The following is a 24,301-nucleotide window of genomic DNA, read 5'->3' on the forward strand; positions in this document are numbered from 1 at the left end:
AAAATGAAATATATATATATATTTTCTTTTAATTAAAAATAAATTTTATTATTAAAATATGTTTTTACTCATTTTTTCCATTTTCATTATCAAATAAAAAAGTAAAAATATATTATATTTTTATCTAATACTATTTAAAGTAAAATATACAAACAAAATTATTTTAAAATGAAATCTCTATTTAAATTTACCTAGACAAATCTATTTCTTAAATAAACCCAGAATAATTTGTTATTATATCGTAACAGATTACAAAAACTTAATGTTAATTTAATTTTAGTTTAGCACCTTTTAGTTTTACAATTATTTCACGCAAAAAATTATTACAAGTCATTTGCTTTGTACATGTCGCATATGATCCGTTCTATTGGTATGTGGCCGATTGTTCTTCTGAAGAACAATTCCTCTATAGTAGTAGCCGAAACAGTTCTAAGATTAGGTAACAAAAGAAGTAGTTTTCCAAAACGGAAAGGTTGCGTCGGATGAGCTGTACTGATATACTTGTTTAACATAAGCTGTGTGTGGTCTTGCAGCGCTGATACAGTTGAGGATTCTTGTAGTCGCCTATCTGAGTCGCTAGAATTGCCTTCTAAACCTACATAAAAATACAAACAATTTACGATTAAAAAAAAAATAACAGATTTAAGAAGGGAAAAAGAGGATATACTTTATTTATGTGTATATGGGCGTTACTTGTAGAGATTATAACACGGTTTAGTGTTTTAGATACTATTAGTTCATAAAGAAGTCCTACAAAATTACAAAGAAAAATACAGCTAACTTTACCCTCATATTGAGCGAAAGAAAAGTTTGGCCATTCTTTTTTAAACACTTAGTTTCTTTGTCATTAAAATTTATTTCACTTAGAAATGTTAATGCATATAAATTTAATATATTAAATGAAGTTAAATACAGTTAAATAACGTGTTGCATAGAAAAAAATAATAGAAGACCAGATTAAGAATATGCCCTTTCTCTGTACTTAGTTATAACAGTCACAACAATGCTGTGTGAAGTGGTGAGTTGACGGTGTAAGGGAGCAAAAAAATAATTATGTATTTCTTCACATTATATGCAGTATTAATGCCATTGCCAACATTCTGTAAATACAGTTTCATCGAACGTAATTTATAAATAATATTAAAACAATTTTTCAAATTTCTAAAAACTTGCTTTATAATTTTTAGCCATACTTTAATCAAATTATTATCATACATTGCATGAGTTTAACTAGTTGTTTAATTTGGATTTCAAAAGAAAACATCACATGTATATGATATATATGTGATAACAAAATTTTGTCCAATTCGAAATCACATAAACTCCCGTACCAAGTTTTTGTCATTTTTTTATGTCAAACAGCTATCGAATTTGTCATCTGCGTCCCTAAAAGCCCCGCATAGCCGTTATGCAGATTTTGCAATTTTTTACACCCGCACCCTTAATTTACCCCCGTGCGAGGGGAAAAGTAATGAGTTTGCAAAAGTAATGGTGGGATATTGTACTGTCACCCGACCTTAGTAAGTGTGCAAAATTTCAACAATCGATAATGTCAGGAAGTATGTTAAGTTAAGGATGCAAGATTTGAGGACAAGCATAAAAAACAAACATTGTGAGTTAAAGAAAAGCAAGTAATAAATGAAAATACATGCATAGGTTTTATGTAATGGGGTTTTCATAAAATCCTTCTTTATATTTCTATTTTTACTTTCTTTTTTGTAAAAAATAATATAGTAGCTCAGTACTCATACCATGCAATTATTTAAATACTACGTCGTAAAAGTTGCTACCTAGCCTAATAGTGTTTTTATTTAATTTTGTTGAATCATATTTTGTCTGTATTAATTTACCTAGTATATACGTAGTTATAATATTTTGATGCTTGTTAATTATTCTATTTTTTTAATTACGGTCTATATGTTGGGGTTTTAACTTAACTGTTGCATTATAGTCTTTGGAGCAAATAGTTTTTATAAAATGCAGTTAATTCAGTGTTCAAAAAGTGACGCAAGCTTATAGAATAATGAATTAGTTAAAACAGTAGTTGAAAGTAACCTCCGTTATGCGATTCACTTAATTGAATACGACGTTGCATGCTCTTAAACACATTGTTGTAACGTTTGTTAAGGAACTGCAGCAAAACATCGTTCAATTTCAATCTGAAATTCGGGAACGGTGTAAAGGATGAGTTTCGTAAGCAGCATTCTTAAGATATCTCCACAAAAAAAAAGTCAGGAATGGATAAATTAAGAGATCGAGGGTACCGCAATCCCTTCGAAATCACTTGTTCATGAAAACATTAATCTAAGAAAGTCATGGTGTTGTTGCGTTATGAGCCGTATCATTGTCTTGCTGAAACCACATGTACTCTGGCTGGTCTGTAGGAATAGTGTTTACAGATTGTTACACCATCTGTATGTAGTGCTCACTGTTCACTATGTCATGATAGATTTGCCTACCTGACACAGCACACCAAACACATATTTCTTGTCTGTGCAAAGACTTGTGCAGCTGATGAGGATTTTCCGTACACCAAATACGTGAATTCTGTGCATTCACGTATTCATCTAGGTGAAAGCATGCCTCTTCAGACTGAAACTAGTCATCAAGTTTTTCTCCCTCGGGCATTATAGATGATGAACCGCTGACAGAAAGCTACACGTTTCCAGTTTCTGCACTAACAACTCGTAAACAACAGGAATTCTGTACGGATGCATCGATTATGCAATGCCGTGTGGGCACTACAAACGGAGAAACAGGACTGGCTAGATAGGCGTCGCACAGACTTCATGGAACTAACAGAATATGTAGCTTGCACATCGATCAACTTTTTCGGTGTTAGCACTTTCGGTCAACCACTTCTGGCAGCAACATTGGCAACATGTGGCAACCTCAAAATGTGACTGCCACATTTCTTATCTCTTGGAACTTGTCGAACAGCCGCTTGATATAGGACTTGTTTGGTGAATCCACACAATAATTTTCTGTGAAGGCATTCTGAGTCTGGGCATAAATGGTACATCTAATGTATCCGGAGACAATGAATATTCTATTCTGCATTGTGTAACCCATTTTTCCTCAATTTTTCTCAGTTAAACATGTACAGAAGAAGGAAACAGTCTTCCATAAGGTTGTTGCGTCACTTCTTGAACACTGTACTAGAATGCCATGAATATTTATAAGGATGAAATAAATAAAAAATAATAATAATCATTACCGATGAAATTATCGGTTTTATCTATCTTTTCCTTTTCTTCTAATGCGGATAAAACTGTGAGAAATAATTAGTTCTGAAATTTGTGAACTTAATTTTATTTCAGAGTACAGACCAACGTTACCAGAGAAAATGAACGATTTTAAATATTTTTCCGAATAGTAGCGTTACTTTACTATTTACCTATTACTTTACTTAAATGAAATAATAAAATGACAATGTATTAGAAAAAAAAATAATTTTTTGATATTCATTCTACAAATGAGGAAAAATAAATTGTTCCGACGAAAAGTTGTCTTCAGTAAATAAAACTGCAGCTGTTAACTGACCGATGTTAAAATTGAGAATAACAAAAAAGTTGATTCTCTGAAGGAAAAAACTGGTAAAACAGAATTTAAAAATTAGAAGCAATATAATTTTTTTCTACGCATCTAGGAAAGAAAACAGCAAATCGAATATTGATGTGTAAGAACGTGATAAGACTCTTGTTAATAATCCAAACAAGAAATCAATCATGAATAAAAAAAAGGTCATAGGGATTTATATTTTCTACTACATCAATAATTTACATAAATATGCTACAGGAATTTTACGACTGTGTTAAATTAATTATCACTTCATATCAGATTATTAATTTTGTTAACAGGATGAAATACGTGACTGTATTTCAAAATATATTCCAAGATATATGTAATGATTTTTTATATTATTGCAAGTCGATTAATTTTTTGTTCAACCTATATAATGGTAAACTTAAACACATACTACGATCACAAAAGATAACAAAAAAATTATTTAATGGGCTGTTGGTCAGTTCTGATAACTTTCAGCTAGAGATTTGAAATCAATAATTAGAAATAAAACCGTTATGGCTTTCTCTACGCTGAAGCTTTATCTATTTATAATTCCAGATTTTAGTTTGCATAAATTTTCTTTTTAATTTTGCAATTCTACTTTAAACTGAGTAAGCAGTTATTTAAAAAATTATATTTGTTCTTTTACATAATTAAATTTTTTAAATATTATTATACAAAATTTATTTTAAGTTTTGTTTTTGTTTTATAATACTGTATTCATAATTTATTAATAGCATTCTAAACATATGAAAAGTAGAAGAATTATTGTACGAATCTTACTAATCTTAAATAAAAAATGAAAGAACTATAAAATTCGGTTATATACAATATTTCTGTTAGAATATAGTATTTCAAGGAAAGAGTAAAATATTTTTTATTGAAAGTAACGTACCTAGTAGGCTATTTATTTAAGAAATAATTTAAAACAGACTCGCTAAACAATTATAAAACTCTACACTGAACTGGATAGTGGTTTAGACGTATTTTAAACTGGATAGTGGTTTAGACGTAATACATTCATTTTATTCCTTACCTGTTTTAAATAATACTATTGCTCTAAGGCAAGCGTATTCGTGAGGATCAAGATGTAATTGCCTTAACTTGGCGAGATTTTCTTGAAATGCAGTAACTTCTTGTAATATATTCGAGCTGTTCGAAACTAATTCACTTGCGGCAGATAAAAGAGGATTGAACGAGAACGGTGGTAAAAATTGAGCTGCTCCTAACACAAATAATTCTCCCCAACTTTGTTCCAGCAACATTAACTGCAATCAAAAAATCAGTAATAAATAAATACTTATCTCAAAGTAATAAACAAGCATCAGACATAATATTTATGTATTTTTTAAAACAATAGTGCTCACCGCTTACTACTTCTGCTCATATGGTTTAGTTTTTTCACCCATAGTTTCCTGACTACCTGCGCATTTTCGAAAAATAATGGAATAAATCTAACGTAAATTTAATTGAATTATAGTAATAATATTATAAAATAGCATACTATTTGTTCCAGAAACCCTTACTTAAGCTATATTTTCTGATTTTTTTTATATTAAGAAGAGATTTAAAGTAAACAGTAAATGCAATGACCGATGTAGACTGCAACAGTAAGAAGAGGAAAAATTATACCTTTTTATATTTAATATTTGACCGTTTTTATTTAATATTTTAAAAATTATCATAATTTTTTAAGTACTACATACCTTGCAAAAGATTTTCGTTAATAAAATTTTATGCAGCAGGATTTATTCCATTTTTAATAAACCATAATGAAGCTACTGGAAATAAGAAAAAAAGAACTTTTTTATTCACCTCATTGTTTGTTCATTACATTTTCGCCTACCTGTTTTACAACTAAAGTTGTTTTTCTAAATGCAATCAGTTTTTTACCTTTATTCTGTTAACTGTTTATTTTGTATGCATTTTTGTTTTGTTCTTTTTTTATGGTACACAAAATCCAGAATACTGTAGATTTAAGAGTTTCTAAACAAGCACACTTTTATATAAATATTTACCAATTTTTTTATCACTTGATAAAAAAAAGAAAAAAAAAGATAAGTGTTAGGGTTAAATTTTCATAATAGTTAAATAGAAAGGTTTATTTAACTCAAAAAGTATAGAAGTATTTAACTCTTAAAGTATAGAAAGGTGGTAAAGAAATTTCAAGTTAAATAAAATTTGCTAACTGTAACAATTCATTATTTTTATCAGTACTTCCAGTTACACGTAAATAATGTAATATGATTCATAATGGCACAAACAGGTCTTCCACAGAACAGGTTTTACTTTTTCTAAAATAATAATAAATAATTTGTAAACGTAAAGCGTTTCATCAGTGTACTTTTATAAAAAAATACATTTAAAAAAGTGATTTCTGAATTAATTAATTTTGTATTAACAGCTAAGGTAATTGTAATTCATAAGATTTAAGCAAAAAATTTTGAAATGGAAACAAAAAAAAATATATCTTTAGAAAAAATAAACATGTCAGCGACTAGCGAAGTTATATAGGCTGTTTTACCATAAGGATCACCTTTGCATGTCCTATCTCGCAACCAATTACATACTAAAACACGTTTATTCATAATAATTTTTCATTCGTTACATGTAAGAGTCGTATAAAATTTATATATTAACTTGTATCGCTTAACGTTGTTTATTAAAACATAGTTTGTAAGGATAATTACCTGGTCAGATAAAGGTAATGCTGTAAAAGCAGGAACGTGTTTTGCCCATTTAACATTCATAAATAGTAGTCGCGCAGCAGATTCACATATCACTTCCTCTGTTCCAGAAAAACCAGTCGGTGCACTCAAAGGAGTCTGAAACGTACAACATAGCATGAATGTCACTAATGCTTTTATGGATAATAACGATCAATGTTTCTAATAATAATAATAACAACTTTAATAAGAGTAATTTAAATAAGAATAATGAAACTGCATGTGTTGCAGTATAAATCCGTACGACATCGAATGATAAATTAAAGGTAACTAATTTAATTCAGAAATAAAGATTCAATATGCATGATGAAATATTTTATTATGCATCGTATCAGTGGTAAAGATTACTTACTGAAAAAGTAAATTTTTCTACGTACAAGTATAGATAAATATTTTCAATCGGTGGAAAAGATAAAATTCTCCATCAGAAAAATTAATAAAAGTAACGAGGAGAGCTTATTTTTCAAGAGTAAGCATAAATAAATAAATATATATATATTAACCTTTGCTTACTATTATCAATAAGTTTCTATTTAGGTAACGATTAACACTTACACTAATTGTGTAACTTTTTTATTGGATAAACATCTTATTATTTAATTTCCTTACCGATTTACTTTAAGTTTAATCAAGAAGAAATTATTATAAAAACAAACAAATATCGTGTAATCAAAGCGAACTTGATTTGGCTATAATTATAAAACGATCCATATCATATTGAACACTGAAGCAAAGAACATTGAAGTGGTCTCAACTCGTTCCACCTACAGTACACTTTTGTATTCAGCAATTTGTATTACTTGCTTTGTATTACATATTAATAACAAAAACCCATTTCAAAAAAAGATCATATTAAACAATTTAATTTTGTCTAATTTTTTTTTTTTTTTGTAACCTTCTGCTAAAAGTTGAATAATTTAATAATAACTTTTAAACAATATATGCTAGTGTGCATATAGAGAGAACTTGAATTTTCCCCTAAAAATCAACATACTGTGTACGTTAACAATTTACTATATATACTAGTATGTATACATTATTTAAAAATTGCTATTAAATCATTCAACTTTTAGCTGCAGGTTACACAAAAACATATTAGAGATGATTAATTTTATTTCTTACATGATCTTTGATGAAGGAAGGATGTTAATTACGGTATAAAGTAGTCAAAACAATTATATTCTAAGTTATTAACACGTTCATCGATTTCAGATTTATGAAACATTAATTTTTACACAGTTTTTAAAGAAGTATTTTTACAACTAAAGATTCCATCTTAAATTAAAAAAATAAATAAATAAATAAAAATTCCTTTTAATTATTTCAATTACATAACCAGAAGTATTAAAGATAATTTTATACAGATAGTCGACGCTAATTTTATTACTTGTCAGAGAAATATTTATTATATGTTACAGATAACATTAATTGTTATTTATTTATTTACTACACATATTTATTCTAAACATGTCCCTCATCGTTTGTTTAGTTATACGTAAATATTATTTGATTTAACAACAAAACAGTGATGCTATGATGTACACTAATGACTAATAATGGGAAATATAATGAATGTGTTTTTTACTATTGTAAAAAACACATTCATTATATTTCCCAAAAATTTATTAAAAAATTGTCTTCCTAATAAAAAAGAAATTCATTTAAAAGTTTTTCTCAGTTAAATAAAATATAAAAGCCAACATGAATACATTGTCTATCATTTCAGACATAATACAGAATAGACCCTAACATGTTTATTTCAAAATTTGCCAAGAGCGGGTTTTTTTTCTAAACAAAATTAAAATAAATTGAAAAACAATAAATTACAGACATTATAAATTGTAAATTTATAAACGTAGCGTTTACCTTATGGATGTGAGCAGGCGAAGGTAAAAATGTCGGTGGTGGTGGTAAATGGGGAGGTGGGGCTGACCGCGGTGGCGTAGAGTTAGCGGTCTTGGGCAGCGCTAAATCCAAGACGGGAGCGGCAGATGGACCCGGGTCGCCCTCCTTTAGGTAAAGAGCCATCTGTCGGCGCAACGTTGAGTTACGAGGCCCTCTTTCATGTTGTACCGCTGTAGACATAAGAAATGTATACATATTACACAAATAGCTCGTTCGTAAGTTATGAAATAATGTTAATCTTACGTGTTATTTTATACATCAAATAAAAATAGATTTACAGCATTTTACACTCACCGTAATTTCAAAAACATTTTAGTTTCTTAATTAAAAAGAAACTTTCATTACAGTATTTGCTTATTTTATCTTATTATTAAACTAATCGCACTGACATGTTTTTCATTCGCTTTTAAACATTTTTAAAATACGTGAAAATGACAGACAAATATTTAGGTTTATAGATTAAGTAGGCAGAAAGATTTAAATAAATTAAACTGGAAAATAAACAAGCACTATAAATTAGAAAAACTTTGTAACATGTCAAGTAAAGCATAACATGACAAATAATATCTACCATTTAAGGAAAGCAAAAGTAAACATCATCAAAGTCAGTAAAGGTAGACTAGTAGTAGTCGTCTTGCATTTTATATTTTCAAAATGTAATACGCAGAAATAAAAGTAAAAACGAAACCATAAAAATACAAGATAGGACATATGTAGGTTGCTGTTTTGTAATAATAAATCAAGTTAGCTCAAGCTAACTGATTTATTATTTAAAAACAAATTATTTTTTTACGACCGAATATTTAAGCAACATATTTGCATGAAAGTAATTCTTTAAAAAATAAAGTAAATAAGTACAAGTAAAACGTTAATTTTATAATAATTAATAGCAACTGAGGTAAGCAATACCGTAAAAACAGCATCCGTTTTTTTTTTTGTTTCATGCGATTGCGTACGATATATTGTGACATAATATGAATGTAGATATCGTCGTAAATTGAAAGCCTTTCATATGCTAACTTATGCAAAGGGGTGAGAGTTTTATTAAAGCATGTGTTTTTATGGTTGGAACATTATTATTTTCTTACCGTCTTTATTCATTCCAGCTTGAACGCATTTTCGTAAACGACAAGCTCGGCATTGGTTTCTATGGGTTTTATCCACTATGCATGTACCTTCACATTTTGCTTTGCATACGTATTGGCGATTACGTCTTATCGATCTCTAAAACACAGAAAAGAAAATCAAATAAGTATGATACTGACTTGTTTATGTATCGCGTATAAGGTAAAAAGGTAAAAACTTTCCGGCATAATATCGCTTCTGAGCTGGATTGGCTTTTAAGCCGATACACAAGTTTTAGCAAAAGTTATGTCTATAATTAAAGCAAAATATTTAAATTTAGATTAATGTATTTATTGCGTGTACTTTTTAGCAAAATTCATTACATCATCGACAAATGATGTAATTTATGACACATATATTCACGTAATACCCGTGTATAAGTGTAGTATATAAAAATAGGCAGATAATCAAATACTAGCCGACAAATAGAGGTTAATTAATTTTATAACATATTCTTATGTAAATATACATGAAATGCGTAAATTGATATCCGCAGTACACAAATTTAGATGTGCGTAGTGGATCTCAAACGGACATCAAACAACTCTGTTCTTTATTTAATCATTTTTCTATTTGTGGAATCTGCCTTCAAATTTCACCTATTACTCTGCTATCGGCTTGCATTAAATTTCTAACTTTTAATAATTTATTATTATTTCTGTTAAAATTGTTTTGTACTTAATGTTATTAAGAAGTGCTAAATTATTGAGCCAACAATAAAAGCAAAAAATAATTTTAAATGGCTGACCGTTTTCCCAGTTTTTATATTGTTTTTTAATAGCTTTCGTTGTTATTTTTACAAAAAAGAAATTAAAATGGTAAATAAAATTTAACGTTTGCAATGTTATTACAAAAATATTTTTATTATAAAAAATCTTTGAATTTTTCTTTTTATTTAACACTGGTAAATAAATATATATTTTTTAAATTTTCTTAATTTTCAGAAGAATACCGTTTGCCTAATAGAATAATTTTTAAGGAGTTAAGTAAATAAGGAGTTTAATTAAGTAAGTAAATTAAATATACGTACATCTTTTTATGATCTCAAACAGATTCTGAAATAATCAGTTGTAGATTACTTGCAATGTGTACTCTAGAACGAGGGCAACGACAGAAGACTATTTACTTATAGAAATTATAGAAGAAATGTCTATTCTAGATATCTGCTAAATATCATAGGGTATTTTGCAGCAAAAATAATAAATAAGAAAATACAAATTACAAATAATCTTTTCCGTAAGTTCAAACTTACTTGTGTGGACCTTCATTTAAAAGATTATTAAATTTTAATATTCATTAGAATTTAGTCCTTTTATTTCCTTTAGTTTACAATTTAACGACTTTAATACAGTAAATCTTAAATAACATTATAATTTTCTTTAATGTTTAAGGCTTGGTTTGATATATGACTGTTATATTGATTTGTTACGTATTTACATTATAAAACTACTAGCAGTTATATTTATGTAGTAATTTTATTTTTATTAACGTAGTTTTTAACAGCTGGGGATTTACAATAATTTTTTATCGTTATTAAAAATTATTTGACCATGATTTTTTTTCATTAGGCTACAGTTGTAGACTTTATAAAATTTTGAATTATTATTACAAATTATTATTGCCAAATAAAATATAATCTATAATTTTATTTTGTAACTTTTTATTTTAATTGATACGTTGGCCGGATTTATTAAGAATAGTTTACTACCGAATTATCCAAAAATAGAACACATTTGCGATTTACTTTTACTATTACTGAAATAGTAAAAAAAAGCGTAATAGTATCTATTAGAAGGCTAATAACCGTTCTGAAGAATTATTAATTATACCAAAACGTTATAAATCACAATTACGGAATTTTTATTTTAGTAACTATATTTAAAAATAGTTATACTCAAGTATTATCTAAAACTTAAATCCAATTACGAAAAATATCGACTCGTAATCGATATTTATTATATATTAGAGTAAATAATATAAAAGTATTTATCGTATAAGAAATGGAAAAAGAGAATCATGATTTCTAACGAGAAATCTTTCAAAGTTTTATTTAGATTTGGATAATTTGGGATTTTGAATTTACTGTTTTGTCTTATACTTTTTTTATTAGCATCACTATTAGTTACTTTCAGGATTGATCCAAAGATTTTGTAATTATATTCATGAAAGTCGGTTAGCTATTGTAGTTAAAGAATCACGAAAATAAATGGCATGTACGTTTATTCATTTTTGGAAACCTACATTGTTCTCCTTTCGTGGATAAAAAACTAATATAGAATTTTTTAAACATAAATTCTCGCAAAGAATATCCATTTATATAAAAAAAAACTTGAAATTAGTTAGAAATTACTACTAGACATCTTTTAATAAGTTGACAAACCATTACTTTTTTTTAAAATCTAAAATTTACCTTAATTAGTAATTCCCTTTCGCTCATTGTTACACCAGAGATCTTTATAACAGAGACTAGTTCTTTTCCTTTCCACAAACATAGTAAAAAAAATGATTATATCACTTTTACAGTTTGGGTGTTTCTAATCAGTAAGACTGATTGTTCTCTTAGGAATACCATGAAATCCTGTCATATGACTGCATATTTTGTTAATAAATTGCTTTTTATGTAAATAGTTTTACAGAATAATTTGATTTTGTTTTTCATTTATTTCTGCTGCTTATATTACAGTTTAGACTATTGAGTTTTAATGCATTTTCTCTCCCTGTAAAATTCAAGAGAATAATTTAATATGTAGTTTTCTAAGCAGAGATATCGATTGACTAATTAAAATCTAAGTCAAAATCGATATCCTTACTTATATATGGTAAATCTATTTCACACAAGGCACATTGTTTTGCATAATAATACGTTTAGGTACTTTTGTGGTAAACTGAGTTAAAGGTTTTGTAGAAAGTAATGTATATCCATTATATAATTAGAATTACGTCAGTAATCAAATCAGTATTTTGAAATAAATTAAAATGGACAAAAGTAAAATTAACGTTCAAAAGAATAAAAAAACATTGTTTTTCATGTTGTTTTTTTAAAGCAACAATGTGTTACCATTTAAAATAAAAAGAAACAGGGTAACACCAGTACCTTTGTCAGAAAAGCAGCTTACTGGATTTGGACACTTTTTCTTACAATAAAGACTCACTCCTTTAAAACAATATCACGTCTATTAAAAAAATTATATATTATATTTTTAAAATGACTACTTTGTGAGCTTTATCAAATTTTAATTAAAAATACTAAATTATAGTTTTAATACTTAAGTAAAAATGAAAAAAAAAAAAAAATTATGTATAAAACTAACAACTTTTTATTTTTGTTTAGTTAAAGGAAACATTATTACTTTTTCTCTTTTTTTTTAATAAAATAAATAAGATAACAACATTAATTAAAATAAAATTCCTTCCAAATTAATAAGGAAGAAATCTGAATTAAATGCTTCATTCAGATAATACTGGTTCTTTAGAAAAAATTAATTGCAATTGTTAGTTGTTACATAATAAATTTATAAAAATATTAGCAGAATATAAGGAAGGTATTATTCAAACTATTGTAAATAATATATTTAAGTTTAATACGACCAGAAGGCTACAAAATTTATAATAGAACTTTAAAAAAAATAATAATAATTAAAAATTGTATGGTGTTAAAATAAGCTATAAATCATTGACTATCATTATAAAAATATCTAAAATTAAATTTAAAAAAATAATATTTTACGTTATTTTTTTCTATAATAATTTTTAAACGCACTTATTCAAATTTAAATTATTTTTATTTTTGATAATCTGATTTAGACTCGTTTAATATAATAATGTGGAAGTCTAAATAGTAATTTAACTGCATAAAATAGAGTTTAAATTAATAAACATTCATATATACTTTTTTATATTTTTTAATAGGAGTGAGCCTTCAAGTAGTAGTTTTTCGTTTTCGAGATTTCATAAATTTTATAGTAAATTATTATTATCTTCTGACGTTAACAAATTCTAAATATAGTTTTGTACAGGTTTATTTTAACAATTATTAATTTATTAATATGAATATTTCTTATTGTATCATTCAATTCATACATTGAGTTGTAACTAGGTTAGAAGGTCGCGATCGGTTCCTGGTCACGATTACAAATATAACTACTAAATTTTGGTTTAAACTGATAGCCTATATTCTTATGAGTTGCTCATTATAAATTATGATAGCAAAGTAATTATGCAACTAATAATATTTGCAGGAATGTTAATGAGTAAAAATAATTTATTTAATGCATTATATTTACGAAACATAAATGACGTCGTTAACCGATCGTCTCTTTAATAATTGCCTCATTAATTTGTTTCAAAAAATTTCAAGGATATGCGTCGAATAACGTTTTTCTTTACTATCTTATTCAATAACAAAGTAATTTTAATCGTTTTTTATACCAAATAGAAAAATGACTTCCATGTAGATGTGATATTTATTACGTATTCAAAAATAATTTTAGCTTCATTATAAAAGATGTGAATAATATTCATTTGACATGTAATTAAAATAAAGTAATGATATAGATTAAAATCAGATTTAACATATTTATAAGTAAACACATTGATATTTTTTATATAAAACAATTATTTTTTATTTCTATTCGGTTAGGCGTCTCTTTTACTATCTTAACATATTTACTGTCATTCTAGGCGTATATAATGTATAATGTGTAGTGATTCCCAACAAAAACGGGTACATTTTATTTATATTATTTTATTATCATTTTTTAAATTATTTTATAGTTCCTTTTTTAAATGAGATGTATATAATGAATCTGAGATACAAAACGTATTGGCTGGATCCTGATTCCTTTCGTGGTTATCGATGTGTTATCGAATTATCTAAATTTTGTTGAATTCGACATTTTGACGTGCAATAGTAAAATTATTATGAAGAAAGGTCACAAGCTGTGTAAATAAAGCACGATGAAACCTTCTCACTCATCAACAACCTTGAAAAGCGTAGAGCTTGATGGTGATAGTCATGAGAATTGATATACCACTTTGGGGGAATGATTTCTACCTTACGTACCCCTAAAATTAGCTGGTTATATTTATAGCAGTGTGTAGACAGACAGTTTGTGTAAAATTTGATCTCTAATAAGTTAACCTACATAAATATTACGGTGCCTATTATAAGATAATTAATTAATTAAAATAAATTTGTTCTACTCTTACTTTAAAAAGAATAAATTCTAACGTAATATCTAATAATCGTAATAAATTTTCAAATCATGCATTAAATATTAAAATTTCATCAAAATTAATTCTTATTAAACAATTTTATTATTTTCTCAACCACTATCGCTTCTGTTTTTTTCTTTGTTTTAAAAAAAGACCCACATAGTATTATTAGAGTTAATATTAATCATCGTTGTCATATTTAACTAAGTATAAGCCTACATCAGATACTTTTGAACTTTTGTACTTAATTAATATGTCAGCAATTTACACTATTCAGGGCGTCATTAACTATTTCGCTAATTGCTTGTTAGTTTTGATCATTTGCTTGATTTAATAAAGGTCGATAACTCTTTTAATCTGAGTTTTTTTTTTAATAAATCTATGGCATATATGAAAAAATGACTCGTTGATAAATGCGCAGAATATTAAAATACAAAGGCCATTCATTAAAGAAAAATATCACCATAATCGACGATGAAAAAATAATTTATTATTTTACTTCAAAAATTCGGGTATTTGAATGAAAAAATAAATAAATAGAATTGTGTGAAATTTTGTGAAAATTTACAAATTAACTTGTGAGTTACTAATCGTTTCCTACGTTCTATGTAGAAAAAGAATTGTGGTATAACCTACGTTGTAATTAATAAACTAACATCTAGTTCATTTATAACAGGAAGACATTTTTTATCTTTTTTTAAGTCTATTTAGGAAATTGAGCCTCAATCACCAACCGATTATTAAAATAATTTATAAGAAAAGGCTTATGCTAAACCACACTAATATGATAAGAAATATTGTGATGATGATTCATTTATTAATTAAAAAAATGTTATAAAGTAGTCTGTGACCTAATCATTGTTAATAATCTAGTTAATTCGTTAATTCATGTACAGTAGTAATAATAATATTAGAATTAAATATTTCTTGTTAATTTAAATTCATTTGAAAAAATGAATCTGTCTTACCCGTAAAAGAAAACTTATATATAAATATATGTAGATGAATATCTTTTTTAAAATACCATTCATCGGTCTAGGATCTCATCAAAACTGTTTACTGAGAATTATTTTCAAATATGTAGACTATATATCACAAGTTACATTAACTTGTGAGGAAAAAAGATTGAATTATTATGTATAACCTAACAATATATGAAGCGTATCGTCGCTTGATTTACGATTCCTTCACAAACTCTGTAAGAAACCGAAACATGTTTTCATTAGACCAAAAACTAATTTACATTTTAATTTACTGCATGTCTAAAACAGAATATCAATTTTCAATAGCGTTGAATTCTATCAAAAACAATTTAAAAAAATATTCAGTTTTTTTACTTAAAAAGTTTAGTAATTCGTTGAAATATATTTATTTTCATTCTTAAAAAAATCTATATAAAAGTTCTTAACACGATTTAAAAACAATTCCAAATGCCAAGTCGAAGAAATGTGAATTAATTAAATTTATATTTACGTTTAATAATTTAATCGTACTAAAAGTCGGCAATGACTACAGTTTTATGAAATAATTGCTGCGTGAAAAATTAAACTATAAATTTTCTCATGTAAGCACGATAAAATATAATGTCGTAAATATTTATGTAATGAAGTAGGATTTATAGTTTAATTGATTTTTTACAACGTTCTTTTACATTGATTCCAGCACCAATTATTTTAAATTGCGACTATCTATGGATTTATTACAAAATGAAATTGAAAGTAACTAATACTACGAAACATAATGCTCATAATATAACATTACTCACTTATTGTGAGTAAAAGGAGAATCCGGAGAAGATGATAATACTACAGGAACCCAGAGGATAAAACGACTCTCAATAGGACTATCCGTAGGCTTAGGCGGCTAGTACGATCGATCAAAAATTATATGTTTATAATCTATGTTGAATATCTTTCCCCGTCGGCAGGGACACTATTCCTGTGAAAAGTGTTCAAGAAACCTCCACAATCATCTCCGCTAAGGTCTACGTGCGGTTGGGCTTGCAGCGACAACCAGAAGACTTACATCCTTTGCACCTACGCAAAGTCACGACATACGGAATGAATGTCGTAAAAGCCCAGATCAGAAAGGAGTACAGGAACTGTCCTCCTTTTTCGACATTCAGTTTGAGGTTCAGTTCTGGGCTCGATTTTGTATGCGATCTTTACTGCGGACCTTTCCACCCCAGACTATGCCACAATTGCTCCTTTGCAGATAACTCAGCAATCTTAGAGGTCGACAGCGATGCGGTCCTGGCCTCCAGAAAGCTACAGTCTGCTTTGGATCTCATCAACGAATGATTAGCCACGTATACGAGTGAACTCAGCTAATTCAAATCATGTGATATTCACCATACGGAGAGACCTACCCTCGGGTACATCTAGATAATAGCCTTATTTTTGATGCGAGCACAATTTAGTATCTAGGTATGCTCCTTGAATGTCGATCGACCCTTTAGGTCGATCGACATTCTTTTCAACTTTTCTTTTCGCGGAAAAGAAAAAAAGAAGCGATTAAGCGTGATATTTATGCGGTTACACTGGTTACCGGGTGGGAATTCTAATTTATCCCTCTCAAATAATGTATTGATATACAAAGTATTCCTAAAGTCAATTTGCACTTACGGTATAAAACTGCGGGGAACGAGTCGGGTTAGTAACATTAAAATGACTCGACCGTTTCAAAACAAAATTCTGAGGGTTATAACGAAACACCTGGTTCGCCACTAACAACGACATTCACGTAACATGACACATGGACAAATTTGCTCCTGTACGTAAGGGATCCATAGATCCACAGGCGGGGATCATACTTGATGATCCCCGAAGAGATTATCATATATGTAAGATTTACATATATGATAAATCATTTAGCTGTAAGTCTATTGGATAACAGGGACTTTAGAACGCTAAAAACCTTCATGTGCTGGATCTCAGTGATTCGTGATAAATCTCAAGACTTGAATTGTTGATAAAACATATATATGTCATGCTCGGTATTGTATACCAAATTATTTTTTAGTAATTTGGCACAGTGTGCAAATTAATAAAAAAATGCTAATTTAGTATACGAATTAGCGTTTTTACTGCTCTACGTATCTATTGTCATTGTTGCTATTCTAGATTCTAAGAATCATTGTTCTATTGACGTTGCTACTCTTTTGGCAATCTAACAATCTGATACTGGTTGTAAGAACTTAGTAATTTATTAAATTTTTTTTAATTCATTTATTATTATCGTTTCAAACTTAGCTATCTGTTATTATTATTTTTTTTGTATACTTTTTTGTTATTGTTACTTTTATTTTTATTACTGTTATCGGCTGTTCTGTTTTATAATTTCATGAAATACTGTTTTCGAGATTTTTTTATGTACTATAATGTTTGTATACAACGAAGGCCGCTTTGGATTGTGTTCATTCTTATCACAATTTCTCATTCAATTTACTTGTAGTCTCGAAATGTATGTTAGGCAACCGAGTATAAATAAATATCGTACCGATTGTAAAAATGCATTATTTGTAAATAATATATATCTTAAAAGAAAAATAATTGAAAGAAAAAAAATATATATATATATTAAAAATAACTTACTTTGAAAAACCCTGCGCATCTGGAACAGAAAAAATAAATGAATGAAAAAATTAATAAATTACGTAATTATTAATAAATCATAAGATAGTTGTTATAATATTAAAACAATTTCATTGAACATCTAAATTCAATATAATATTTCTTACTTAATGAGTGCGTTATAATAGAGCAAGGAAAATGTTAATATTCCTACAGAATATTACCAGATATCTCTCTAATTTTGTGAAAATGTTATGAAAAACATAATCCAGAAGTATATTTTATTATAACAGGTATTGATATAAGCAAAACATATAGGAAAAGAACTATAATATTCCTTCAGTAAATTATCAAATTAATCTTGACTTATTTTTAAAATAGTCAAAAAACTACAGTTAACAAACTGGCATTATTAAAATGCTTGAAGTAAAGGGAATAGAATTAAAAGTAACTATTAAATAGAATTTTATGATTACAGAAAAGTCCGAATACGTATTCGGATGTAAAATTAACGTAATGATTATGAAAAAAAAAATAATGAAAACAATTTAAGGAATCGAGCATAAGTCAGTTTATGGAAATAAAATTACTTTTCAAAAGAACGATTTACAATCTTACTATCAGGTACATTTGAATACTTTTAAGTAGAAACAACTCATAGCCAAAGTAACGCAATAAAACCTATATAGTAACTTATTAAAAAAATAGGAATAGATTTAGTTACAAAGATATAAGTTAACAGGAAGTAAAAATAGTTTATACAATATTTACCGGTTTAAATTTAATTTTATCATGCAAAAACTTCTATTGAACATTTCTTATTATTTATCTCTTATTAAATATCTGCAATTAGCATTCTATATCTTGTTAAAAAAATAAAGAAAATTATTTAGAAATGTAGCTTACCCATCACAAGCAAATATGCCATAATGTTTTCCCGAGGAATGATCTTGACAAACTTTGCATGGAATATCGTAGAGGATTCTACCTAAAACAAATATATATATTTACTAAGAAAATCTGCAAAATGAATATTTATTTAATTATTGTATAGCATGAATTGTATATGTGACATTAAAAAATCTGATGTGGACAACACATGACTACGTTGTACGACTATTAAATTTCACATTTTTTTTAAAATGATAAGTACATAAAATTTTATTTCATTAAAAACGTCTGATATTTTTTCTTTTTTTTGTTATTGAATTATTATTTATCGTAAAACATTTTTACAATGAGTGGTTAATAATTATTAAATAATAATATATTTAAATTAAAAAAAAGTTTAAAAAAGGAAATGAAGTCTGATTCAAACCGACGTGCCTTCCCCTAAGATCCAAATAGTACATTAATTAAAATTTGATTTGGTAATAACTCTAAAACCGATGAAAATAAGTACCACTTATCATATATCGTTGAAAAGTTCTCAGTGAGGGCTTATTATTGTAGTTAAGAAAAAGTCAAAATCCAATTTTTATTGATTTTGGGTATTTTTGGTTCAGTTGATTCCAATCAAAAGGACATGTGCACGACTAGATGTTACAACAGTCCTAAATCCAAAATTTCAACATCCTACGGCTAATCGTTTTTGAGTTACGCGAGATACATATATACACTTTACGTACGCATACAGTTATGCGTACGTAAAGTCACGCTGAAACTTGTCAAAATCGATTCAGGGGTGGTCAAAACGGATACTTCCGTTGAAATCTAGAACCGAAATTTTTGCAATCACAATACTTCCATTATTTCGTACAAGGAAGTAAAAAATTAAGTTACAGATACTTAAAAAGAGAACAAATTTCTGAAATGTTAAATATATAAATATAAAAAAGAATACAAATAGAGAAATTCATGTTGATTTAATAAATTATATAGATAGATTTGTACAAATTAAAAGTACATTCATCAGTAGTTTTTGTCTTTTCACAACAAACTTTATTTTATAATACAGTTATCACTTTTTGAAGTATGGTCTGTATTGAATTTATTGCTACATAATAAAAAATAAAAACACAAAAATTTGTCTCTAAGCTATGTAATTTTTATTATTCTTTTAGTTATTAATATTGTTATACGGAATAAGAATTTTATCTTATATAGATAAAATACAATAAGCAGCCTTTGTCAAAGAATGATTAAGCTGGCCGTTACTGAACCGGTGTACTTTAAAGTTCATTATTTTTGCTACAGGTATAATACTATGAAAGATAATAACACTATCTACCCATGTTTAATGCAAAACAAAAGAAAGTAAAAATACTATTTGAATTTAACGCGAAGAAATTTCGCATATTTTATTCAATAAGAGTTTACATGGAATTAAATTTCCCAACGTTTACATTAGTTTAAAAAAAACCGTTTGTAATAAATATAATTTCAAGATTTATAATAACTGAACATTTAATTTTTTTAGAAATACAACTTATTAATTTTAAATACCTTTGCATTTATTAATGCTTAAATGCAACTACCACAGTACAAAGTTTATTGGCTACATATAAGATATTGACTACACGAAAATGTATTATCTCAGATGTTGATAATTACTAACATTACAAAACTGGAAATTAAAATAGTCGTTACATGTTAACTGAAATACATGTATTAACGGTTAATTATTATATGATATTAAAGAATGATATTTAATTTTAAGAAATCTATTATTCGTATAACAAAATATTTATTTTTTTACTTACGTTACTTCGTAAATTATTGGCTACACTATATAATTTTGTAGTAACATAAGAGAATAATGTTTGCACAACACGAACTTCTATATTACGGGGATAATATTATTATTTATATATATATATAGTATAGGAGTATTCAGGAGGAAAGGGAAATAATTGAGGAACTGATTCTACAGCTTATAATAAGGAAAATAACTCATACAACGTATAGCCGAAAACGCTTTGTTAACCAAAAATTTCACTCGGATTTCAGTTCCCCGGGTTAAAAAGATCATACTGAAATTATTAAGTCTTTAAGGGCTAAACTTGTTGGTTTATTACGTTTTTGACCTACAAAAATAAATAAAACAAGTCCAAGAACTGCATCTACCGTAGTTTTAATGATATCCAATATAAAACAGAAAACTTTAGTGACGTAAAACACCTTTTTTTGTTTGAGGTACAATAACTTTGTTAAATAATTAATAAATGCATAAATCTTTTATTCAAACCTTTAGAGAATTTAATTCTCAGAAAATTGATATAATAAACTCTATAAAAAACAAGAAAAGACTCTACTTTTATTAAAAACAAAACTTAACAGAAAAGATTATGAATTTATGAAAATTTAAAACAATCGTTTTTGGTATAATAAATCTGGACCTTTAAAAATTAAAACACTTTTAAAATAGTTTCATCTGAACGTCGACTGGTACATGGTGATGAAAGGGAAAATAGTCTTCAGTTGGTACATCTTAGTTCAACAACAAGCACGCGAAGAATTTCTACACAACTTAACATTCTACAAAGTACAATATGGAGGACATTACATGCTTACGGACTGCGTCGTTATTGTTGAGAAAGTTCAATTTTTTTTTTGTCACGTCAGAGCTAGTGGTCTGACCGTGACAAACAACTGTAGATTTGTCAATAGATTACAGTAATACAACTTAATTCAGTTCATACTATTTTCGGACGAAGCTACTTTTACCTGTAATGGCATAAACAACACATAGAATTCACATCGGTGGTCTGAAGAAATTCCACATGATGTAGTTAAATCAAAATTTCCAGCAACGACTTTCGGTTATGTTTTGGCGTGACCTGATCGACAACCAATTAATAGGCCCTTTCATACAAGAGCAACGTGTCATGTGGAAAAATTATCTGGAAGTTTTAAACAATTAATTTCTTACAGTGCTTGAAAATTTCTCATTGCAATACGAATTGAAATGTACTATCAACTTGATCGAGCACCAACACATTTCACGAATGAAGTAAGAAAATTCTTAGCTGAAAAATTTGCTGGTAAATGGACTGGATGTAAAGGGCCCGTGTTTTGGCCATCTTGATTATCGGACCTTACTCCCTTGTATTACTGTTTATGGGGATGGTTGAAATGTGATGTATCAAGCAAAAATAGACACAAGTGTTGAGCTGATGGTTTGCATTCTTAATGCTGCTGCCTTCATCAAGGAACACAAAGATACCATTAGTTTGGCGAAAGAAAATGTAAGGAAATGAGTTGAAAACTGTATCGATATTGGTGGAATTTTCGAACATTTATAGTAAAATATTGAGTATTCTTTACCCAACTACGTTCATAGGAGTAGTAGTATTGCGTTAAATTTTATGTATTTTATGTAAAGATATTTTCAATTTTTAATGATGGTATTCCATAAAACCACTTTTTCCTCTTGTTTTTTTTATTTTTTCGAAAAATTCATCTTCAGATATAAACGAAGTATATGCTCAGTAAAAAGAAGCAGGAATGCATCGCGACTAGCATATACATGTTCTGTACGCATGTATATGATCGTATATTTACATTCTAATTTCTATTTACGTAACAAATTATTAAAAAACGATAATATATACAAGTATCGTATCTAGATGATTAGTATATTGAATGGTGTAAAATTATGAAAACAATAATAAAATCACTAAATATAATAATTATTAAAAAACAAAATACTTACGTTTTGCTTCCTTTTCTTACAGACATTTTTCCAGGTTATAGTAAGTTAGTCAGCGATGTGAAATTTGATATTACTTCTACAGTTAATGTTGTATTCGGGTGCCGGTTAATCTTAACAAAGTGAAAATATTAAAGTCGCAATGTCCTATAGCCTAGTCAGGCACACGAATAGAACATAAAATGTAGAAGTAATATTAAATTTCACATCCCTAACTTACTGTATCCTGAAAAAATGTCTGTAAGTAAAGAAATAAAAGTTTGTGTAACTATTTTTTGTTCGTTTTTCATAATTTTTCTAGGTATATGACTAAATTTAGTAGTAAGATTTTTTTGGTTTTTAATAATTGTTTTATTTTTAAAGAAAACGTATAATGTATTTTTCCCATTACATCGATAATAAAGTTACCGGCAATTATAAATTTATCTTTGTGTTTACCAATAACATAAAAATTCATTCATATTATTACCGTACAACATATATGTAAGAAGTAAGTATAATATTTACATCATACATAAAAACACGCATATTTAAATTGAAAAAAGTTACGAATCTAGAATAAAATACTTAAATGTGCTGGTGGACAGGGATGATAAGGTAGTTTATGATGTAAATATTGGGTAGCAGATTTTCTCTATTATTGGGGTGTAATTATTGTTTGTGTTGAGGAGTTCCCATGCATCAAATGACTTCCGGTGTGAATATCATTCAACTTCCGGATTGTATGTGAGGGGAATATAGGTATGTTATGATCTCGACAATTACTCATAGGTTACAGGGGGAGGTTAAATCTATAATTATTAGCCATCCAACTGTACAGGATTCTATTGTTTGTTTACAATTAATTACTTTCAATCATTTATTTATCATAATCTTATAAAACATTTCATTTTTGAAAAACTGTTTTAATTTACAATGAAATATTTCTTTTATATGCATAATTCACCTTTTCGTGGATTTCACACTTTTTTCTCTTATAGATTTTTATCTTTCAGTTGGGAGTCTGCTAAAAGTGATTGAACCTACTTTAAAGAAATTTTCATATTACTTCTATCTTAATCGGGACTGTCTTAGTTTTTTCTTCTTTAAATTTCACATCTCCGTTAGTGAATATTGCTTTTCAACATGATCTCGTATAGGATACATTTTAAAAACAAAATGCTGCCTATAAATCTACAGACCTTGCGATGTGATAATTTATTTACAATGTAAATGGAAATTTATTTCTAACTAGTTAAAAAAGTTTTCACTTGCGGTGGAGGAAGTTATATAGAATAAAACAGTATATATAGATAAAAATATTGAAACTCATGAATTTTTTAAAAGCTTTTAAACATTTGAGAGTTTTATGTAGTATGTTTCTTATATTTTATTTTAAAAAGTTAATATTCATTACAAAAGTTACTGAATATTCATTTTAGAGCTGACTCTCAATAAACTATTGTTAGGGAGAAAAATATTTCTGTCGAAAAACTAGTTTACCAAATATTTCATTGATAACGTTTTATTATTAATAGCTTATTTATTTTATTATATCATTT

At 27.4% G+C, this 24,301-nt stretch overlaps 1 protein-coding gene across 1 annotated transcript; it reads right to left on the bottom strand.

The window, feature by feature from the left end:
- Positions 1-323: 323 nt before the first annotated feature.
- Positions 324-21,920, bottom strand: tll (nuclear receptor subfamily 2 group E member tailless). The gene is made up of 8 exons (XM_075354805.1): positions 21,866-21,920; positions 19,016-19,097; positions 18,131-18,149; positions 9,287-9,422; positions 8,160-8,368; positions 6,258-6,392; positions 4,604-4,835; positions 324-595 (listed from the first exon to the last, which is right to left on the bottom strand). The coding sequence occupies exons 1-8, from the start codon at positions 21,918-21,920 to the stop codon at positions 324-326; spliced, it is 1,140 nt and encodes a 379-aa protein (XP_075210920.1).
- Between the last annotated feature and the right edge of the window lie 2,381 nt (positions 21,921-24,301).

Source organism: Lycorma delicatula, chromosome 1, assembly GCF_047948215.1.
Source record: "Lycorma delicatula isolate Av1 chromosome 1, ASM4794821v1, whole genome shotgun sequence".
In the NCBI taxonomy this organism is placed as follows: Eukaryota; Metazoa; Arthropoda; class Insecta; order Hemiptera; family Fulgoridae; genus Lycorma; species Lycorma delicatula.